This window comes from Saccostrea echinata, unplaced genomic scaffold (assembly GCF_033153115.1).
Source record: "Saccostrea echinata isolate AGI-Se365-2 ecotype Australia unplaced genomic scaffold, CSIRO_AGI_Sech_v1 ptg000086l, whole genome shotgun sequence".
Lineage (NCBI taxonomy): Eukaryota > Metazoa > Mollusca > Bivalvia > Ostreida > Ostreidae > Saccostrea > Saccostrea echinata.
In genome coordinates this window covers 1,219,094-1,242,676 of record NW_026889835.1, presented here as the reverse complement: position 1 = coordinate 1,242,676, position 23,583 = coordinate 1,219,094, and the positions used below count along the sequence as shown (strand labels likewise).

General features: G+C 33.4%; 1 protein-coding gene across 1 annotated transcript in view; it reads right to left on the bottom strand.

Moving 5' to 3' along the window:
- Positions 1-23,583, bottom strand: part of LOC133176972 (uncharacterized) — a 68,129-nt gene that overhangs the window by 5,492 nt on the left and 39,054 nt on the right. Inside the window, exons 13-26 of the mRNA XM_061312043.1 lie at positions 7,344-7,414; positions 7,169-7,257; positions 6,747-6,909; positions 5,504-5,611; positions 5,098-5,260; positions 3,513-3,691; positions 3,267-3,374; positions 2,948-3,089; positions 2,632-2,798; positions 2,424-2,489; positions 2,207-2,345; positions 1,930-2,102; positions 1,626-1,776; positions 1,153-1,364 (exon numbers count right to left, since the gene is read on the bottom strand). Coding sequence (XP_061168027.1) covers positions 1,153-1,364; positions 1,626-1,776; positions 1,930-2,102; positions 2,207-2,345; positions 2,424-2,489; positions 2,632-2,798; positions 2,948-3,089; positions 3,267-3,374; positions 3,513-3,691; positions 5,098-5,260; positions 5,504-5,611; positions 6,747-6,909; positions 7,169-7,257; positions 7,344-7,414 — 1,931 coding nt within the window. The remainder of the gene's footprint in view (positions 1-1,152; positions 1,365-1,625; positions 1,777-1,929; positions 2,103-2,206; positions 2,346-2,423; positions 2,490-2,631; positions 2,799-2,947; positions 3,090-3,266; positions 3,375-3,512; positions 3,692-5,097; positions 5,261-5,503; positions 5,612-6,746; positions 6,910-7,168; positions 7,258-7,343; positions 7,415-23,583) is intronic.

The following is a 23,583-nucleotide window of genomic DNA, read 5'->3' as shown; positions in this document are numbered from 1 at the left end:
GTGATGACTTCAATTTTTTCAATCGTCAACTTCCCTTACTCATGAAGCAATATACCCTCATCACCTGCTTATGGTTTTTTTGTCTCCCAGTTAATTCGATACGCAAAAGCATACTCTACGAATGAACAATATCTAAAACGAGGCAAGCTATTGACAAACAAATTGATGAAACAAAGATATCAACAGTCTCTTAAAGTCATCAGTTTGCAAGTTTTATGGTCGATACAATGACCTTGTCAGCAAATACAACCTATCATTAAGCCAAATGCTGACTGACTTTTTCATACTAATTGTAAGGCCATTATTTACACTGAATTGTCGACGGATTCTTCCGTTTTTTCTCGATCATGATAACGAACACACGGTGGGTGTAACCGGTCGGCAAGGGATGCTCACTCCTCCATGGCACCTGATCCCACCTCTGACGTTTTGGAGGTCCGTGATTGTATTGTTTTAATGGACTTTGAGCTTGAATATTGTTCGTTATTTCCGTATTTCATAAAAAAGGAAATAATTTAAACCTTCTGATCTTTATATGAATTTAGCTCATCTAAAACAAGGAAAGAGTGAAAGGAAAGTACAAACGATCAAATAGCTATTGGAAGAAAACTGAGAGGGTAGTGGGATTATTTTTTATAACATGGACGGAGATAGAATTACACTGGGAATTTTTTTTTATGGCAAGCAGAAAAGCAATTGAATTAATCTCTCTTGCGTATCAAATCAACTGGGAGACAGACATAAACTCCATGAGAATGGTATATTGCAACATTGACGATAGAACAGTTGAAGCCATCATGTTTATCATAAAGTCTAGTTGTCAGTTTGTCGTTATGTTTTTTCTCTAGTAAAACAGCCAAATTAAACAGATGTGTCAGACTCTGAGTTGCCTTTTTTAGTTCAATGATATATATCGAACCAACGTAAGAATGAAAATGAATATGGTTAATTGATAAAAAGTCTTCAATATATATGTAAATGTCGAATTGAAGGTCAAAGCAAGAGACTTCCACTTTTTTGTAGACGTTTCCTTTTATATAAATTCTTCATATGAATATAAAAACAGATTTGCCAATAATGGGGCAAAATAAGAATCCTAAACAGTAAAACGAGATGTGTAAATTTTTGAAATGGAATTTTAAAAAAAATGACCTGAGCTTTGATCTATTGTTGTTGGAGATAATGTGGTGGAAGGGGCATCACAAATAACACCCACATCCTCAGAATGTTCACAATTGTTGATGCCCCATCCATTGTGTCTACACTGAGATATGGATTTCTCTGTTCCCTGGCACTTGACATCATCAAGAAGAGTAATTCCTGAACCCGGACCAAAGTAACCTTCCTCTGCAACTACACCACCTCTGCAACATAAAATAGACTCTAGTTGTATCAATTATCAATTTTGGATCAATAGGCAAGTGTTTTCCATATTTGACTGAAAAAAAGATTAATATATATCCTTGAATTTAATGACTGTCATGAATTCTGACTTTTACAGAATCCATTTTATTGGAAGCAATGTCAATAGGAGAAGCACACACTATAACAATTTGTTTCACATGAACTGAATTCCAGGTTTGTGAATAAGTTTAAAGTAAATCCCCATGATATGGAACAATTACCTGTAGCCAAGCATGTGACAAATTACTCTGGCCTCTATATCAGTGAAGAAGTCGTCACATACAGTCCCTGTCTTATTTTGCACAATTAACATCACTCGCCCTTCATTGGGAACATTTCCCTCAATCAACCGGACTCTCACTTCTGGAGCAGCTGTTGGATTATTTTATGTGATTTATTGTGGGCGTTTCATAAAATATTCAAACGACAAAATAGACATTTTTATTTAATTTAAGTATTAGAGGAATCACAATTTTATAAACTTGAGAGAAAACACCTGAATACTTGTACATCTACAAATCTTACAAACAGACTCATCTTCACAATCAACACCAATGTCTTCTTCATGTTTACAATCTGAGACTCCCCATCCAACATGTTTACAATCCTGGATGTTGGATTCATTTCCATGACAGTTCAGACTATCAAGCCAGATAGTGCCCTTACCAGGACCATACAGCTTAGAAGGTTTACCACCACTGAAAGGTAAATTTATCATCTGCAATCTCTTCTTTTTTTTTTACAGATTCTATATGTACATAATCATGAACCATGCTCATTTTAGAGCCTTCTGAATATGCACCTGTATCCAAGCATATTACAGACAACATTGGCATCCTTGCCATCAAAGTCATCATCACAGACAGATCCTGATCTCCCTTTATACCAAATCTTTATACGACCTCTACTGGCAGCTCCACCATCAACCAGTCTGATCCTCACTGCAATTAAAAGGCTTCTGTAACATGGATGTAGAATTTAAATACAGGTAATTTTCAAATTATAGGGATTCTTATCACCTGTGGATGATTGAATAGTGGACTCTGTAGTTGTGGTGGATTTTCTGGTAGTAACATCTGTAGCACCTGCACAGAAGAATTAAAACAAGAAGACTCACAAAATATATAACTTACTCTTTATGTAATATATGATTTAATCAACAAGTACATGAAAAATGTAAAAACTAACTACCTAAGAGAATAATAACTTAAGAAATTTAATCAATACCTTCACAAATAACACCTGCATCCTCTGTATGACCACAATTATGTTCTCCCCAGGGTCTGCTAGAACATTCCAACAGAGAGGATTCATTACCATGACACTCAACATCATCAAGCCAGATGACCCCTGAACCTGCCCCAAAGGTTGCGTCGAATTTTGCCTGGCCACCTCTGCAATGTTGTTTTGATGGGTAGAGTATCAATAACTTTATAACTTAATTTTATTGTGAAAAAAGTTTATACATAGGAAATTTGGTCACTTTCTCTAATACTACTGGTTCAGTTGTACACTGAGCAAGCAATTTATAGATGTTCCTTACAGAAAGCCAAGCATTCTGCAGACAACAGCAGCACTTTTATCTGACCAGCCATCATCACAAATGGTCCCTTTGAGTCCATTCCTTACTATTTCAACTCTCCCACTGTTTGGGCCATTTCCATTCACCAGGTTAACTTGTATATCTGTATTGTTAATACCTTATATTTTAGACAGTTTGAAGAATATGGTGTGAGAAGGGGATCGTAATTTTACACAATAAAACTATTACTTGTAAATATATACTGAGAAATGCATTCGTATAACTTTTTTGTATTCCTTGAAAATATTTTTTTTATTTTTAATGCATTTATAACTCGTACCACATCTGTTTTCATCCGAGTGATCTGAGCAATCATCTGTACCGTCGCATACTTGTTGAGATGTCAAACATTTATTATTATCACATTGGAATTCTTCTTCAGTACATTCTTTAAAAAAAATTAAACAAAATAAATTTCAACTGAAGAAATATAAAACATTGGTAAAAATGGTCCTCTTGATCTGGTGAAAGTTTCATATAGACATTTGAAGTGCACAGTAGTTGACCTAACAATTTAATGTGTTACCTTTATATGGATAACATACAACCCCTGCAACTTCATATGATGTGCAGTCATGATCCTTCCATGGTTCTTTATCACACTCCTCCAAAGTTCTCTCGGTGCCATTGCAGTTTACCTCGTCCAAGAGAAAGTTTCCATTTCCATAACCAAAGGAACCCAACCGTGTAGCCTTCTCTGCTCCTCTATGGTATTTTTTCATTAGCAAGCAATAACAAAGAAAGTTTGCAAAGGTACGAACTAAACAACACTCTGCTGAGGGTTGTCAAAAAGGTTCGTGAGCAGTCGCATTTTCAAAGAAATTGTATCGATAAGCAGATGAATTTCGTATCAAAATATGTGTTGCTGAAAGTCAACGGTATACTAAGTACTAGAGATAAAACGAGCAAGAATAGAAGAGCAAGGAGTATGTCGCATTTTCGTATATTTTAATCAATGAATTCAAACGTTTAAAATATCATATCACTTTTAAGTACTTGTATACCTAAATTGATGGAATTTTAACAACCGTTACTTCTCAACATGAACGTTAATTTTGATTTTCCATTGTGACGTTGCATTTGTACGGCCTTCAACATTTGTAACCTCAAAGTAATATTCATTACTTTTGTTTTGACCTTCCTCTTCGTGTTATATAGTGTTTTGTATGCCGTAGTTTTGAACGATTGTAAATATAAGGTATAAGTTATAATGGAATTTTGAAGGGAATAAAATTGTCAGAAACAAATACTGATATGTCTAAAGGATCAGTAGTTGTTATATGGAACATCTAAGAGACTCTGAAAAAGTGAAAATATCTTTGTTGATTTAATTTACTAAATTAAACAATTGTTTCATGACTTTTTTTTTCTATTAACCCCCCCCCCCTTTTTTCCGTTAAATAGATGTACCAGCTTATTGGTTTTAGAAATTATATGGTTTTAATTTAACTACATATTGTTATCCAAGAACTTGCCGTTACTAGGATTGGAAAAATTTGGCCTGATACAAATACTGATGAAAATAGAGGGATAATAATGATACATTTAGTCAAGTAGCGCATTTTACAAGAGAATGTAATTCTCATGTTAGATTAGTCTTTACACTAAATGCGCAAAAAATACAGTAAATTTATGCTTTAATTAACATATTCCCACATATTCACTTGTATATGATTCTCTCTCTCTCTTTATATATATATATATATCTTATCAAATAATTTTATTTGCTTTTCTAATTCTGAACGGTCTTAAATGTATCACTCATGTATGACCTCAATGCTTTCTATGATTTCAATGTTATGTTTATTAATCATCATTCTATTCCCGGGGTAATTAACAGAGTCTTTTTTTTAAGAGAAAAAAAGTATCATTTCCCTGCGGTGAACTATAAGTGCGGGAAACGCAAAATATTACAGTTGGAATTATCCTCCAGCAGGATAGGCCATTTCTATCGACCTTTCATGAAAAATATTTATGACACTAAATCAACATATTTGCCGATTTTTTTTTAATTAGGAAACTACCAGCTGATTTGTTTTAAAGATTCTTCCTTCTAATTACGAACATGTCCATAAAAACTGAATAACCAATTCATACAAAACTTAGCTTACCCCTCGAAGCCCAGCATTCTGCAGACAACTCTTGCATCTCTAATGTCCCAGTTGTCATCACATATAACTCCCCATTCCCCATAGTATTGAAGCTCCACTCTGCCGGAATGGCCATTGTCACCGTCCACTAGACGAATTCCCAGAGGAGGAACAGTATTCTCAACTATAAAAAAAATACCTCCATCATTCTGCCTCTGTATTTCCTCTTTGTAAAATACAATATTTTGCATGTTAAACTTGATCATCTCCCATTGTTTTCATTTTTACATGTGTCAGAAATCATAATTTTATTTTAAGGACTGAAAAAGCAAAAATCAATTTTGATATACTAACAAAAATTCTTCCTTTCAAAATGTCAAAGCGCAAATGGAAATCGAAATGTATTTTCAATCATCTCAACACTCACCGCACCCCTCCTCATCTGAGAGATCCCCGCAGTCATCGTGTGAGTTACATTGTAGATTTCGTTCAATACAGCGGCCATTCTTACACTTGAATTCTCCGGGACATCCTCCTAAAACAAGTATATATATATATATATATATGCATTGCCAAACAGCCCACATATACTGCAGTTATAATACACAGACAAAGAAATGACTTAGATTGTATTATAGACAACCATATACATGTAGTGTGTTCTAATGTCTTCTTTAACGGAAATAAAATTCGGAAAAGTGTCATCTGCGTGAATTTAAAACTAGCTTTTATAAATTGCATATTACAGAACATTGTGAATTATTAATAATTAATATGAACTATCGCTATTTAAAGCGCATTGTATTATACAATAATTTCAAATTTTTTTAAACACTCTCCAAACACTTCCAGAAACATGGGATACAGCTTAGCAGCACAGGCACTACGTTAGATATTTTTCTTATAAAAAAAAAAAACAAAAAACAAACAAACAAACAAAAACCTAATAATTCAGTGTATTATTAGGTTTGGGTGTATATTTTTTTCAAATAAGAAAAATATCTAACGTCAAGTGCCTGTGCCTAGCAGCATTATTGCCCTAAAATTTCCCAGATTCAATCCATATCTATACAGAAAATATACCCAGTATGCTTTGTTTAAAAACAATTATATCCCTAAAAAAAGGGAGAAAAGTTATATGGAAGATGGATACTGCTATTGTAAAATTTGGACGAATTTAAAATCTAAATTCAAAAATTTTTCAATTTTAAAATGTCCTTTTGGAACTGAAATTATATAATTTGTAACAAGAATGTAAAATAAAAATACTATGGAAGCCGATTATTGTCATTTAAATGATTTACACCTTCGTCTTCTTTTCTCTGAAGGAAATTTTTGAAGCATTTACTGTTCCCTGTAAATAATAACTTCGTTAAGTTTTCTACCAGTTCCATGTCAAATTAGGTATGACAGTACAACGTGAAAAAAATTCTCACAATTTATCAGGGAAGTTACATTTGATTTAGCAATCAGAACGTGAATCTTGGTGTAAAATCATTGTATTAAAATAAACCTACGTAATTGTAACGTAGAGCTCATAATCAAATATTCTGACTAAAACCAACTGAGGTGAGGTTATGAATGGATTTAAAAAATTATATATACAGCTTTTGAACGTCTACTAGAGCAAAATCTAAAATCCATGTACATGTAACTTCCAAAAAACATACTAATCTGCGATTTGAGTTCATAGTAGTCATAAACGGCAGAGTAATTGCCACTTGATGTGACCCTCTCTCTATTTTTTGATGACAGAAAACACTCTCTCTTTCCAATTACAAAATGGAAGGATCTACAGACAAACCGAGTGGACTGCAAACAGTATCTGGCACACTGAAAGAAGAACAAATATGAACGTTTGATTGGTAAACTATTGAAACTAAAAGATATATATGTGACTAATTACATTCTCAAAGGATAAAATTCGTTTCCTTTCACAAAAATTAACCTGCACATATTATTTATTCTATAGTTGTTATTTTTAAAATTTATGCATTAAATACTTAATTGTTTGGATACTAAGTTTGATGAAATACATTTATTTACAATAAAATAGTACTTTGTCATATATTGCATTAGCTATTATAGTTACCAGTTCTAGTGGTATGTTTTCATAAGCCACCTCTCCGGAGGACATGATTGCAAAATTTCCACGTTTTGTAAATAATGGGATTTTATATTCTGTAACAGAATATAGCATGCTTTTTGTCATTAAAAGTGCTGGAAAAGGAGAAATTCTGACAACACAAAAATCAATGCCATCTCACCACAATTATCTTCATCCTCATTATTTTGACAGTCTTTTTCAGCATCACATTGAAACAGTTGAGGAATGCAGCTGAAATATATTAATATAAAAATACTGACTTGATTAAAACAAATCCTAAAATAATTATTCTCTGACTGTCACAAATATTAATATCATAGATTGCAAACAAGTCTCAAATTCCATTAATCTCATCTCTGCATGTCAATTGAAAAAAAAACATGAAAATAATGTGACTTTCAAAAAAAAATCTTGACTGCTTATTCATGAAAATCTCAAAAAAGCAATAAAAATATTTAACTGCCATAAATCCATGTTCCCATAGAAGTCTTTCAATTCAAATAGTAATGCGGAAGACGGAAGATTGTATATCAAGTTATTTGTTTTTAGTGATTTTCCTCCTTGCCAGCCGTCATCAGAAAACCTAATGACACGTCTAAGATCAATAAGAAGCAAACCATTTGTGCTGTCAATTAGATGTTTTTGTTTTATGCTGTTATTGCAATATGTGGTACACAATATTTTAATACTATGCAATGCACAAATAATATATATATATATATATATATATATATATATATAGTTTTGTGCCATGCGGATTGTGGGATATTTTGTGTCTTTTTCACTCACGTTGTGGGTATCATGGATGGTTTATGGGTCATTATATATTGACCCACAAACCATGTGCCTAAAAATTTGTTTATGACAATAATATAGTTACTATTTTCATTTTTTACAAAAAAAAAATTTTTGACCCATAATTACACACTCAAAAAATGACCCATAATGCAATTATATATATATGAAATCTTACCACTCTGTGGATTGGCAGAATTTCGCGCGTGACCCACAATTTTTTATATACTTCCCCATGAGTAATTGAGGGATTATGGGAAACAGCTAGATTTTATAGCCTAATTGCAGTGAATCATTATCAGATTGTAACGCATTGTTTATTTACATGTATGTCACGCCATGCATGAGCTTTTGCTTTTAACGTAATACATTGTATAAATCTAGAAAAAATAAGGTTATTAAATAATTTTATAAGTTTTAATCGTACTATAGTTGTGTTCTTCCTAAAGTCTATATAATTATTCAGATATGAAAGAAAGCTTCAAGTATATCATTTTATAAGATATAATTACTTTAAAATGTTACTATAAAGAAGGCGCGTTACCCTGATGTGAACCGTGAAGTTTAAGTAATAAAGGAATATGTCAGTATGAAGTCGCAGAAAATCATTCACAACTCAAGGATTATTCAGAAAAAAATTATTACGCGTTAAGATTTTAGGGAAGTGTAATCAAATCAACAGTGATTTTAATATTTTATAGATAAACAAGTACAACTGTACATATCCCACGATGTTCTTTATATCAATATATTGATCCAGAATGATGTATAGTTGCCTGTAATTTGATCCCGCAATATTCTATATCTATGTATATGTACATATAAATGACCCATAATTATCCGATACATGCATTACATGTACATGTAGAACCTTGATATAGATATATAGATATATTTATGTAATATATGTGTTTATAATATTAACACATTTATGTGTGAGAAAGAGATAAAAGATTTGGGAACAAAAAAATTTACGTCTAAAACGTATTGAATAAAACAAGTTATTCAAAATAGGACAATCACTAACCATTTTTCTCGCTAAATAGTCTCGAGTATTTGCTTTAATCCTCCCACGGGATGAACCTCTGCCATTCAGTCGATTGAATGGTCCCTGAAGGTTTGAAAAGGTGACCACTTCGCGGTTTATAAAGCGTTAACTGCCTAAACCCAGTATATATCCAACAATGTTCTTTTACTTTTTTGGATATTTACGTATATCTTTATACTTATATACTATCCCACAACAATATACTCGTACTGTACATTGATCCCGCAACATTATATATATACAAATTAATGACCCACAATTATATCATACATACATTGTACCTAAATATTGAATTATATAAACTAGCTAATTAAAAAAAGATCAATTAATGACATAAAATGTCTCTAAAATTTATTTAAAATAAAAGGGTGGGTCATGATGTTGGATTAAGAAATATATACGCATGTTGATCTGCCACTTTCAAGTCTTCAGCATCTGACCAGATGTTTGTTTTGTAAGACATAAACACAGCGGTTCTTAATCAATGGAAAGTTTTGCACCAAGAAACTTCTCGCACTCGATCATTTTGCTTTGTAACTTATATTATAGAGATACATTGCTTCCAGTCAAAGAGGCTTTGTTTCGGGATAGTGCATTTTGTGTATTGCGTGTTTAAATTCACTAATTATATTAAAAATCGGAAATCACTGAAATCCACAGTTTTTTTTTAATCATATTTCAATGTACATAAAAAACAAGGGATGACACTCGACATCTTCGATACCAGGAAGTGCCTCGGTCTACATTATAAATAGGCGTCGGAACCGGGGGGGGGGGCTAGGGGGGCTTAACCTCCCACTTTTTTTGCTAAGATATACATAATATGGGCGTTAAAATTGAGGTTTACATTTTTTTTAAGATTTAGCCCCCCCCCCCACACACACACACACACTTTCAATTAGCCCCTCACTTTAATTTTCTTTTGACGCCTATGCTATACAATTATTTAAGGTAGATCGCGGGTTTGCTGACGTCACAATAGGATTCGAGGTAGAAAGCTTATCGCTTTTACGTATCAAACTACAAACAAGCAAAAAATATCTTCAGCAGTATACGGTATTAAATGAAACATACAGTAAAGCTTGTGTAGTCTGTAAAAATATTTATTCATTTATAATTATAACTAAAGGATGGATCATTAACTAAAATAAGAGTGTTCTTTATGTTGGAAAATTCAGGGGCTAAAACTAATTCTGTTTATCAAAGTAAAACGCAATAATTCCTCATTCTTTGCATATATAATTGTCATTCAATTTATTTTTGCGGATTTAAAAAATTACATCATTTTTAAAAAGAAAATTGCGTCACAAACAACAAACCATGAAAACCTTTTCGCAATGAACATAAAGGAAAGTTTGTGTAACAGGAAAGAATAGCAAGCTTGAATAACTCGGTTTTTAAAACAAAAAACACAACACAAAGAAAAGTCGGAAGATGCCCCCGCACTTGCAAAATACTGCACGGACGAAAATTCATGGGAGGCAGGGAGGCGAGTAGTTGAATTGAAATTGTTGCAGAGGGATTGAAAGAGTGTGTATTTTTCAATTAACCTTTACATCTCTTTTCTTGCACTGGTGAAAATAAAATACGGATTGGCATCCATTCTCTATATAGAATATCAGTAAGTGCGACAAAACGAATTCCGTGTCCACAGGAACACGCCACAACACAAATGGCAAAGGACTGTTGCTTTGACATCAACACCAAACTGGCACAGTTTCGTGAATTATGTTATTTGATTTAGTTTATTTCAGATCAGTTTAATACAGATTAAAATTCCCAAAATGAAAGCTTAAACAACACCCCCTTACCCCCGGAATGGCGTGTCAACAATGTTGAGGTCAAGGCAGTCTTATACATGTAGTCCTTCACATGATATATGTATGTGTACCCTTCTAAGATGTCATTATGTTGATACAATACAAAGGCTGATCCAGCGCCGGAGTGTCAAGCGCCTGCCCTCCTATTTGATGACTTATTCGGTACTTTTGTAAAATTTGTTTTGTTTTGTTTTAGTCTACATGCTACTTTACGTGACTAGATATTAATTTGTTTTACACATAAGGTTACATATCTCTAAATCGTTATTACAAAGTTATTATCTTGATGAAATGCGCACTTGGAATTTGTAATATCTGGAATTTGATTTTTAAAGATCAACACTATTGTCTTAGCCATGCACAGTTATGTGAAAAAAAAAATAGTATGATCATATCTACATGTTGGGGGGGGGGGGGGGGGGGAGTGTCATTGATGAATTGAATTAGATAATTCTCAACAAGGGAGGCGTTCATCAATATAGTTTTGAGGTGATTTTGTTTTTAATCGATTCTAAAAAAGAAATAAAAGTAGTTAACATCATGAAATAAAATATGTGTACGTTCTAAATTGCCATCTATTCTTGCATGTCATCCAATAGTGATTCGCATTACATGTAGACCTGCTGATAGTGTTGTGTGGGTGGGTGGGAGGGGTCAAGGCAAGAGTTGTCCCTCTCATTCTGTAATTTCTGGATCCGCCACTGTAATACTTGATTTATTTAGAAGTCATAAGCTGAAAACAAACATGCTAAACTGATCAAAATTGGCCAAATTTCCCCTTGGATAAGACGTCCTTTTTTGTAGAATTTTTCCGCATTGCTTGAGTTTATTGAGGAAAAAAATCATATGACTTATTTCCTGTGTTTCATTGAAATAGTGCCACGCTGTGGGTAAAGTATGGCAACTTTTACATGAACATTATCATCAATCAATAAAAATTGAATTTACGGATAACATGCTTTATTTTGAGTGAATTGTTGATTAATTAATATTTTTTTCTGGTCACGCAGGTATACGAAAATAATGATGTCGCACTAACGTAATATAACGTCGTGATGAAAATATAATGTTTGATGGAAAATTGTAAAACTTTAAAGTTCTTTTTCGAGAAATTGAGCTCGAGTACATATTAATTTTTTTTTAATAGATCGATTCTAAATTTACTCCACATTTATTGTGTTGAGTAATATAAAATTCGTCTGCTTCATTTTAATATTATGAGCATGGTTTTGAAATGCATATAACGGCTTGAAAGGCATATTCTACAACAAATTTCATTGAAATAGTGTCACCTGTTCTCATCAACATTAGTGCATTTGAAATACAATTACAACATAACCACGCAGACGAATCTCAAAAAAAATTCAGAAAGAAAAATTTAAAACGAAAGGATTTAGATGACAAATTTTCAGCGTATGTTTTCAGACACAGTAAAACCGCGATCTACCTTAATGCCTGAGCAGTCAATAGACCAGAATATTTTTCCCGAGGTGCACGGAGCAGCTCTGCCTCAGTGTGTTCTATTGCCCGAGGCCAACAGCCGAGGGCAATAGAATACACTGAGCTGCTCCCTGCACCTCGGGAAAAATATTCTCGTCTATTGATTGCTCAGGCATTAAATTATTATTTTGTTACCTAATTCCATTTTCATTATTTATAGCATTGTTTCAAATTATTGTTTACCATTGACGTCTGCGCAATGTTACGTATAAATTCGAAACCCAGATCGGTTTTTCCGAAATACGTTACGGTCCAATAGATCGCAGTCTATTGACCGACATTTGGTCCAATAGATCACAGTTTATTGACCGGCAGTTCATGGATCGGTTTCAAAAAATAAGTTAACTTAAATGAAAAATTACATTAACTTTTAGGGACCTTGTAGAAAAGAGTTATCCGTAGTAAGTATAAAAACAAAGGCCTGACAATAAGGGCGAGGTGAATATTGTATTTCGAAGGTGTCTAAATCATCGTATTGACCGAAAAAAACAGCAATAATTGCTTTATTATATGATTCAATGATTAAATGACACACACTTATTAAGCAATCCATGCCATCTTACTTGTTCACATCTACTGAAGTACTAGCCAAACATAATGAGAGAAACGGGGTTAAAAAACAACCAAATGTATTATTTTGGAATTTTTAATTCTAGTTTAGGTGCAATGTAGAAAAAATAAATGTCAAGTACATATATAGGATTGATTTTGAAAAAGGGGGTATTAAAAGAAAAAAATGGCAACTTACCTGAAAACAAATCTTTGACTACCTCCCCCCCCCCAAAAAAAAAAAAAAGAAAAAGAATTCTCCCAACTCAAAATTTTATTTGGTGGGATGTAAAGGTCCATAAACGAGAAGAGAGGGGAGCTTTCATTGCAATTTTTCATCCTTAGAATTTAAATTAAAACTTTACATTCTCAAAAGGTGGGGAGAGGGGCAGGCCACCTGCAGCCCCCACCCCCACCCCTCACCCAATAATCTATGTGCCTTAATCAGGTCGAGGAAACTATTTTCTGTGACGTCAGAATAAATTTACATGCTAAATGAGGCACCCAACTGACTGGCAAACTGACCAATCAGCTAAATGAGTTGCATTATGGGTTACTACAAAAAATACTACATGTACGTTTCGTAAAGGCCAGCTTTTGAAATCGCTCTCGGAAAGACATGATGCATTTTTCCAAGAATTTTACACACTTAATATAATATGTACATCATTATCTACTAGTTCCATACGCACATTTACATACAAATGTTTTACAACGGTAAAATCTGGGTTTTCTCTACTCCATTGTATAAGTCCGTTTGTTGACAATAGCCTGGCAGTTTTTCCCGTGCTGTACTATCAGTCAGTATGAATTTCCCTTGACTATTCCCTGGTCCAAAACAAATCGACTCTGAGGTGTACTCACGTATTGTCATTGTTTACTGCGTATACAACTTCGATATATACATGTATGCTACTCATATACACGTTCTATGATCAATGTACATGAGAATTAAAAAACCGTACAGCAATAGACTTATGTTTTTTTTTTTATAACTGAATTAACTTTTAATTTGTAGTAAACAAATAACAAAGTAACAACGAATAACACCAGTAGCATGGCAAATTTACGAATATCAAGTTATAAAAACTTGGTTCTTATTTACTTGTGAAGACTTTGTGAGCGGTATTTCAATGTACTATTTAACACGGAAAATTAACTTTGCTTGTTAATGTGAGCATGGAAATCATAATTAGAACCTATTCTTCGTGTTTTTCACAAAAAACATTAAAAATAATTATTAGTTGACTTTCCCGCAGTCATTTGAAATCGCGTCCTAAATTTGACTGACCCACGTGTTTGTAGTAAAATATAAATAGTAGTAGACCATCATGCTTTTCGGCTCATTCATTGGATTGGACGATTGCTCGCTGTAAGCACCTCTGTGCACAATGACGACAATATCCATATATGGTAGATTCCTCGACCTGTTAATGTTATGTTCATATGAGTGGAAGTCAGGTGCAAGTGAAATAACTTTCCAAAACTATTTGCATCAATTTGAAATTTCCCTATCTATTGGTCCAATGAAGAATAAATAATTCCTTATATTGACCTGGAAGGTCATGTGCAGGTCAATATAACAGTATTTTTCTAACATTATTGGATCTCGACCAATCAGAGAGATGGGAATTATTCAATCATATAATAAAAAATACTAACTACTTACAACATACCAACTGATCAAATTCCAAAATTCAAAGTCTGAGAAAAGAAATAAATGTTCTTGTAAATGAATGGAAAGAAAATATTTATTTTGGAATATTTACACCATCCCCCCCCCCCCCTTGGTTTTGATACAAATTTAATTTTCCAGTAAGGAAGAAGAGAGAAAGGGAGATCGAGAATCTGTTACAATTCTATGTACTTGTATACCTATGTACAGATGTAACTGTGCAAAGGATTGACTACTAAATTATTAAGGATCGATAAAATGATACAAAATATGCATAATCATCATCATGAAAAAAAATAAAGATTTTCTTTTATGACATGACTTTGTATGTCATATGACATGACCTTGTATGCCATTCCGTTTGTTCTTAAAAATTTTAGCATCTATTTTTAAAAACGCAGATTTTTTTCCCGATAAAATTTAAAAGGCAAATATCATTGATATTCATTTTCATTTTTAAGGAATTTATTTCATTATTTAAACATTAAGGTATTGTAATACATGGGCGTAATTATTGTAAAATTACAGTCATTTCCGAGTCAGGCTTCTCAATCAGATGATTTCTAGAAGCTTTCGAGTGAGTTTATTGTCCCTATCCCTAAGATAAAATATTCTTTTCTTTGTATTCAATATCAGGTTATATTATGACTTTCAAGTTTTCAAGTATATTTACGAAATAAACTGGAATCTTTCTCGTCTTTAGAACGTCTACAACTTTTTCTATAGACGCAGGAGCGGATCGCTGATTTGTGTTTATTTATTTATTTTTTTCGGGGGGGGGGGGGGGGGTCATCAGTAAACAAAAATTCCATCTGCGAAACTTGTTAATAAGCTAAAAGAATCGTAATTTTCTTTCTCAAACCTGAAAACTTATTGGGGGGGGGGGCTCATTTCCTTTTAGTTTACTTCATAGATATGGTTCTTTCTACATGTACCAACCTTCTAAATCAACTCTTTAACAGGGGTCTACGCTCTACGAGGAGGGGGACCGAGGTCATTTTCATCTTTTACTTACTTTACTCTAGATAACTCCGCAAATTCTGAGGGAGGAGACTGGACCCCCTCTCCGACCCCCTCGAGATCCAGGCATGTGGACGTGGAATAAATAAGAAATGGAGTTTTAGAGCATTCTGGACTAGTGACGGTAGAATTTTCACAAAGCTCTCTGATAAAGGTCACAAATACCTAATCCGATCAAATAAAGAGTTGCACGAACTTGAACAATTTAGAATCTACACTACCCCAGGATGCTTTCACATAAGTTTCAGCCTTTCTGGTCCAGTGGTTCTTGAGAAGAAGATTTTTAAAGATTTTTACTACATATTTCAATGTAAAACTTGGATTCCCTATTGTGGCCCCGCTCTACCCTATAACCAGTATTAGCGACTTGTTATTAAAATGTGTCTAAAATAATTTACCATGGTTACTGACTTCAGCTCGCATTAATAAAAACTAAATAAGAATACCTAAAATAAAGTATGAATTCACTACACGGTAACAGTTTGAAATTTAAAAAAAAAACCTTCTCTCTCCTTTCATTATTACAGTATGACCACTGTTTTTTGGAAAGCCATGTATATAGTTTTCACACTGTTTATATTCAACAATTCTGCCCCTACGCATCTTTTTTGTTTAGTGACACACATTTGCCACTTTTGTTATTTTTATTTTCAACTTGTTTCATTTATCTTTGTATATACGCTTTTGTTCTTTGTTTTTGCTTTATTATTATTTTTACTCCTTATTTTGTTGTCACAGTTTATCCAACATGTACTCAAATTATTTTGATATTTGTCATTGCTTGCGGCTCTCACAATCAAATTACGTCATTTCTTCAAAATTTTTAGCCAATGGCAGGTAACACAGTGTCACAATATCGAGCAGCAATAGGAATTTATTACTCAAAAACCAGATGCACAGTCAAATCAATGCTATTCTGTATCTTTGATTTTAGAAACGTACTTTTGTAAATATTACATGTGTATAACTATTACTTTCAAATGTTCAAATGTATAGCCACCCAGAGTATGAAAAGCTCTATTCATGTATATTTTTGCTTGCAAATTATTCATCTACTATTATTATTGTCTGGCGACATTGAAACCACCCCTGGTCCGAATGGTGTTCCTATTCATAGTTTAGATATTTTTCACCTTAACATTAGGAGTATTAGAAACAAAATAGAAAGCTTAACCACTTATATAACTGACTTCGATATCCTATACTTTACAGAAACACACTTGGACGCAAGTATAAGTAATTGCGAAATTTCAACTGAGGGATTTAATACAATATTTTGAAAAGATAGGAATTAGCACGGAGGAGGAATTCTTGTTTATATATCTGAATCTCTTCGAGCCATTAGACGCGATGACCTTGAACCCACTTTAATAGAATGTATCTGGTTAGAAGTGTGTGTACCTACCTGCAATTTTTTTTTCTGTGCTGTGTATATCGTCCACCAAATAGAAACAAATCCTTTTGGAATAATCTTATGTGGTCTATAGAAAAAGCTTCTGATATTTCCAGTAAAATAATTTTAGTTGGAGATCTTAATGTAGGTTTCTTTAACATTCCTCGAACACACATCATGAATGAAATTCTGTTAAAATACAATCTCACAAACACTATCCATGAAGACACTCGTATCACGAGCTCATCGAACACACTTATTGACCCAATTCTAGTAAATCCAGATATTTCAGTTCTTCACTCAGGCGTGTTACACACAGACAGTGCAATAAGCAATCACAAAGGGACATATATTTTTCTTAAATCAAGCGTTAATCTAGACCAATCTTATGAACGTAAAGTGTGGGTATATAAAAATGCGAACATAGACAAACTAAATTTACTTATTGAAAATATACCGACTGGGCAAACCTCATTTGTAATGCACAAAATGTTGATCAGGCAACTGAAAACTTCTCTTTGGCATTCATGAATATAGATAGACAATGTATACCAGAAAAATCTGTTATTATACGGCCGAAAGATAAACCATGGTTTGATTCTGCATTGCGCAAAACTCTTCGTATAAAAAATAGACTTAAACGAAAAGCCCAAAAAAAGCAAAAAAGACTCTGATTGGACAAATTTTAAACAAGTGAGAAATAAGTTTAACAATATGAAAAAAACGTGCAATTGAAAATTACAACAATAATCTAGAATTATATGTTACTGACGCTAGCAAAAACAACTCGAAACTATACTGGAAATTATTGAAGGATGTTTTTAAAACCAAGGTTACCTCTGATATTCCACCATTACAATATATAACAGATACTGGTTGTACAAATATTGCTTATTCAAATGAAGAAAAAATAGATGTACTCAATAATTATTTTACATCTGTATCATGTGTTGATGATAGTGGTTCAGAATTACCTGAGGCATATCATGTATGTAACAGTGAAATTAGTAGTATATGTATTATTGAGCAAGAAATAATTGATATTGTAACAATACTTCCTACAAACAAAGCCGTGTCAAGTGCGTGTTTTATGTTGTATGCGTCGAATCTGGTTAAAACTGGTTTGGAAATTATGAAACGTTAATGATTAATGATATTTTCTTTAAAAACACATTTTTTTTATTGTTTAAAATTTGTTTGAAGCGCTCATGTTGGACAGACTATAGTGTATAATGAGTTAATCCGATCGGGTAGTAGATCACAGACAAACAGACCGACTCATGGCCACTCATGAATACATTTAACAGGGCATTAATATTAAAATATTAATTCCAAACTTCAAGTTTACTAAATATGGTTCAAAACTTGAAGTTTTCGCAGACAGAAAGGTGGACAAAAACATTATGCCCAGATCTTCGACCTTCTAGAAAGTACTGATGAGATATAATCCCAAAACTTTTAAGAATTCATGAATTTAGCAAGTGTAACTTTTCTTTATTGCGTGGAGGGTTCTAAGCTTCAGGCAGAAAATATATAAGCGAATTGAAACCGGATGCAATGCGGCTTGCACATGCACCTGAGCGCTTGACAGATCGCTAAGACAACTCGCTCTTAGGACTATGCACCCCAGTCAGAATCGACTCACCGTCGGGAAAACTCGTTATATTCACACGTACATGTACATGTACATGTATAACTCGCCTAAGCATATATATTTTAAGTGATCGACTTACACGGAAAGTTTACACTTCTTTTAATCTAATCAACAATTCTAAATACCATATAGGTACAGTGTATATATTTAATTTGCTGTTCTCATTATAAGCTCGGAATCTTGATTAGTGAAAAAAAAATGTTATAGCTTTGTAAATTGTATGAAGTATAGAAGAAATATTTAATATACGTGTATTCGCCAATTTAGACAGGGAATATCTATGATACAAGTAACTTATAGAGAATTAAGTGTTGGTGGGTTGGGGTGGGGTTGCTGATTCATATGATCTTATAAAGATAACATCCACTTCGGTATGTGAATAACCATCCCTTTATTCTGAGGTCACTGATCAAGCCAATATTACAATTAATAATAAATGTGTAGATCATAAGACTGAACTTTTGTCCCCCGCTTTTACTGAAAGTGGGGGATATTATTTTCGGTCCGTCCGTCCGTAGGGCAGTCCGTCTGTACACATGTATTTCTGTCTGTCTGTAATATTTTCGTTTCCGCGCGATATCTCGAGAAGCTTTTGGACTTTTGCAATGAAATTTTACACAGCAACTTCCCATGGCGTAAGAATCATATAAATTTTGAGGTCAAAAGATCAAAGGTCAAGGTAGTAAATTCATAAATTCTGTCTGTTTTAACACTTTTGTTTCCGCGCGATATCTCGAGAAGCCTTTGAGATTTTGCAGTGAAATTTTATACCACAACTCCCTATGGCTTAAGAAAGACCCCTATTGATTTTGAGGTCAAAAGGTCAAAGGTCAAAGTCGTAAATTCATACATTCTGTGTGTGTGTGAAACTTTCATTTCCGGGCGATATCTCAAGAAGCTGTTTTTGCAATTAAATTTTATACCTTAACTCCCCATGGCTCCGCCCGCCCTTCTTAAAGTGTCCCCCCCTCGGACCCGCCCCCCCCCCCCCGATCACTGCATGCTCTTCTTTTTTTTTCCCTTAAGCGGGGGACACAGATTCTCTGAATTAGCTTGTCCTGATTACAACCCAACAGCATATTATTCTACGTCAATGTAACATTAACTGTACAAATCACAAACACTTTTTATTGGTAAGAATACAATTCAATTAAAAAAGAGAACAAAAAAATCAATATTCAATACAGTCAATGTATTTTAACAGCTTGGTCAGTTTCGTATTACTTTGAATTTAAAGTCGACCTTCGAAACGTTTGGGCCGGAATGTGTCGAGCACATTCTGTCGTCGGTGACATGTACTGTGAACATATGCACACTTTGTCGCCGATATATTGTGTTAAAGAGTATTTACTAAGGTCGTGAAAAGAGAGAGAGAGAGAGAGGGATTGACAAACACACACGGAAGGATAGGCAAAGTGTAAGGCAGATAAATAAGTAAACAAGCTGTATTTATTTAGCATAACTCGAAATAATGTAGGAAAAAAGTTTTGGTCAGAAAATTGTGTCCAGGATTGGTGTACATCACTATGATATGTCAAGATACCGTATTTCTTGAGATATCTGATAAATCAGTCTATCCTTTTTCCTCGTTATATATACTTGGAAATAGATTTTTTTCAGTAGTAATGATTATTGGAAATTATTTTTTGCGTGATTCTTATTCATGTGCCGATATAATTGGTGTTGGGGTTAACATTTTTTGCTCACCTGAGCTGAAAGCTCGTTAGCTTTTCTGATCACATTTTGTCTGTCATCCTTCTGTAAACTTTTCACATTTTCAGTTTCTTCTTATTATAAGTAGATCTACTTCTGGGCCAATTTCAGCCAAACTTGCCACAAAGCATCCATGGATAAAAGAGATTCAAGTTTGTTCAAACGAAGGACCATGCCCATTTTCAAGGGAAGTATAGTTATGAATTAGTGAAACTTTAGTGACATCTTTTAAAATTTTTTCTCAAGAACCACTTTGTAAGAAGAGTTAAAATTCATATGAAAGCTTTCTTATAAAGTGTAATTCAGTTCTTTTAGATCATGCCCCTCGGGGAGAAGGGTGGGGCTACAGTAGGTTATCAAAGTTTTTCATAGAATAACTCTTTCAAAATCTTTTAAAATTCTGAAATACACATGCTTTTTCTTTTCACTTGCATCCAATAACTTACTGCCCGACTATTCCATTTCCACGTGACCCACAATCATATATATGTAGTACTGGATAATGCCGATGTCGGCCGCTAGTGAGTGTGGATCGTGATTGCTGATCTGAGGGAAGAAATTCTGTGGATTTTCTCCGGTGTAGCTTTAGACTGAACTGAATCGAAGTGCAATTAACGCTAATCTTTATATTACCCATGAGAGTGGTGCGAGGCAAATGATGTCAGCAGTTTTGAGGAAAGGATGCAAAACTTTTACAAATTTCAAATTAAAGCTTTAAAACTTTATTCTCAGAGAACAATATGAGGCCTTTCAACATTTTTTGGAGGAGGTGGGGGAGGTAATGATTTCAATATCCTACGTGCTCAATAATAATAATGAGTAAAACTATAAAATAAACATATGGCAGGAAATAAACGAGTAAACAATAAAATTAAAAAAAATAAAAAAAAAAGAAAATAAATGTTCGAAACTGTAACCCTTAATTTGATGTTATAGACAGCATAAGTACTGATTTTACCCCCATTTCATTGACCATGCAAGTAATACCAATTAAAAAATACATTTTTTCCCATACAAATGTCTGGAAATGTATACGGGGTGGAATGGGCTGATATAAGGGCATAGATGGAAAGGAGAGTGTCTGTGAAAAAAAATATTGAGAAATGTGTCTTTAAATACGTAGTAGAAAAGGTGTGAATAGGCCACATTTCCCTTCTAGATCTTCTGAAGGGGTAAGTGAAATATGCAGGGTAGGGTACCTGTAACTTGCGGTGATTTAGCAGGACTTGCACACTATGGATTCTCCTTAGATTCAGAAATATTTTGGGGGTTGAATAAAAAATTGCTATGTTCCAAGATTAATTTAATTAATTCTGCATAAAATTGAAATACATTCCACATGTAAGAAAAGAAGAACGCATGGTAACAAAATAATTGACCATATTTAATAAAGGAAATGAATGCTATAAATGACATTCGAAGGAAATATTTGTGAAAAGTTTATTTTTTCCAAGCTTCTAGCTGCAATCATTTTTTCTCGAATCATTCTTAGGGGAGTACCACTTTTATCGAGTTCAGCTCAAAGCTAAATTGGCACGGAATTCTTGGGATGCATCTGACAGTGAATATCGCCACCCTGTGCATTTTTTCGCCGGCGATAATATGTACCTGGCTACCCTTACTGTACATGTCGTTCATTGATACAAATTAACACCGACGACAAATTGATACTTTTTTCCCTTTATGAAGAATGGACGATGGAATGGTCCATGCATACATATCGGCACATAATGTCATAATGTGATAATACAATGTAAGTGCAGCGAACTTCTACATATTTTATCACCAAAAATATCGTTTTAAAGAATGTTTTACTGGGGTCGGAGAAAGAGAGATTCTTTTATTTTTTTTAAAGAATCTATATCTCTTAATCATGTTAATCATCATCATAAGAACAACCCGAATACACGTTTTACATGCAATATGGCATTTTATTGCAGCTGCTTCCACGGAGTTAAAAATGACACTTGTGCTTGAAAAAAAAAAAAAGATTTGTCATTTAGTGAACATGCAATCTCATGAAATCTTAATATTTGATTCTCGATTTGAATACGATTTTCGTGTATACTCACACGTATTGATGTACACAGAGAAATTTGGATTTATGAACTTAACAGTAGCTTATTGAAATATGCCTACTTACAAGTCTGTATGAATTACACGTCAATAATATGTATACACATTTTAAAGTGTGTAAGTGTTTGAAAGTTGCCTTGTATTTCAAGTTAAAACGTTATCCAACAGAATTATTGTTGAACACCACTAATTCTGAATCAGATGTAGGTAATTTCGGGAGGGTTCACGCTTCATTAAGAAGCTTCAATGGATCAATTCCCTCTCTGGGAGCGTAATCTTTTGATCTGAACTTTCATATCAACAAGTAGCCCTATAGAGCATACGGATAACATAAAAGTTTCTGAAGATATTTTTAGGTTTGGGAGTCTGATGCACAAACACTAAATATAATATGTCAAGATGACATTATTCTGAAGTTTGAAAATGAAGATACACTTATGTGTATATTCAGTTGTTAATAAAATTTGTTTAAATAACTGAAACCATCTTAAGCAGAAATAAAACGTGTATGCATACGCAACAATATTTATAAAATATCCTGTTTACACTTCGACGCGAGTGGAACTCGTCAACACAATTTTTATAGGGAACGTGGTTTTTGTTGTGAAAATTATTTAATACTCCATACTGAATCACACATTGTAACGCAAACTATAATCCACTGCACTAGTAAATCCCAAGATATAAATCCCAATGTATCAATTTGTTAAAGTAATCCTTGTATTAATAGATAAACCTTTACTTTTCTTTAAGAAATAAAACCAATTTTATTCTACCATTTATTTACAGTTTAAAGAAAATAAAGAAACTTATGAACATAATGAGATTAATTCACCCCAACTTTTTTTTATCCACCTCACTTACCTAATAATTTCCAAAGTTATATGCAATTACCAATGAATATTTTATTTTTTATTCAATTCCCTAATTAATCAATCACCAGAGCTACACCTTGGTAAATATTTCGGTGCGGCTCGGTGTTTACCAAAATTAACCAAGTCACCAATACACAACACCTGGGTAAATATTTCGGTGTAAAATTGGCGCTGGAGTTAATTCCCAGAAATAAGAAAAGTAATAGCCGTTTAATAATTTAGGCTATCACAAATAAATTCTCCAAAAGCCCTTGGTGTGCAATAATTTTACCAAGGATTTCG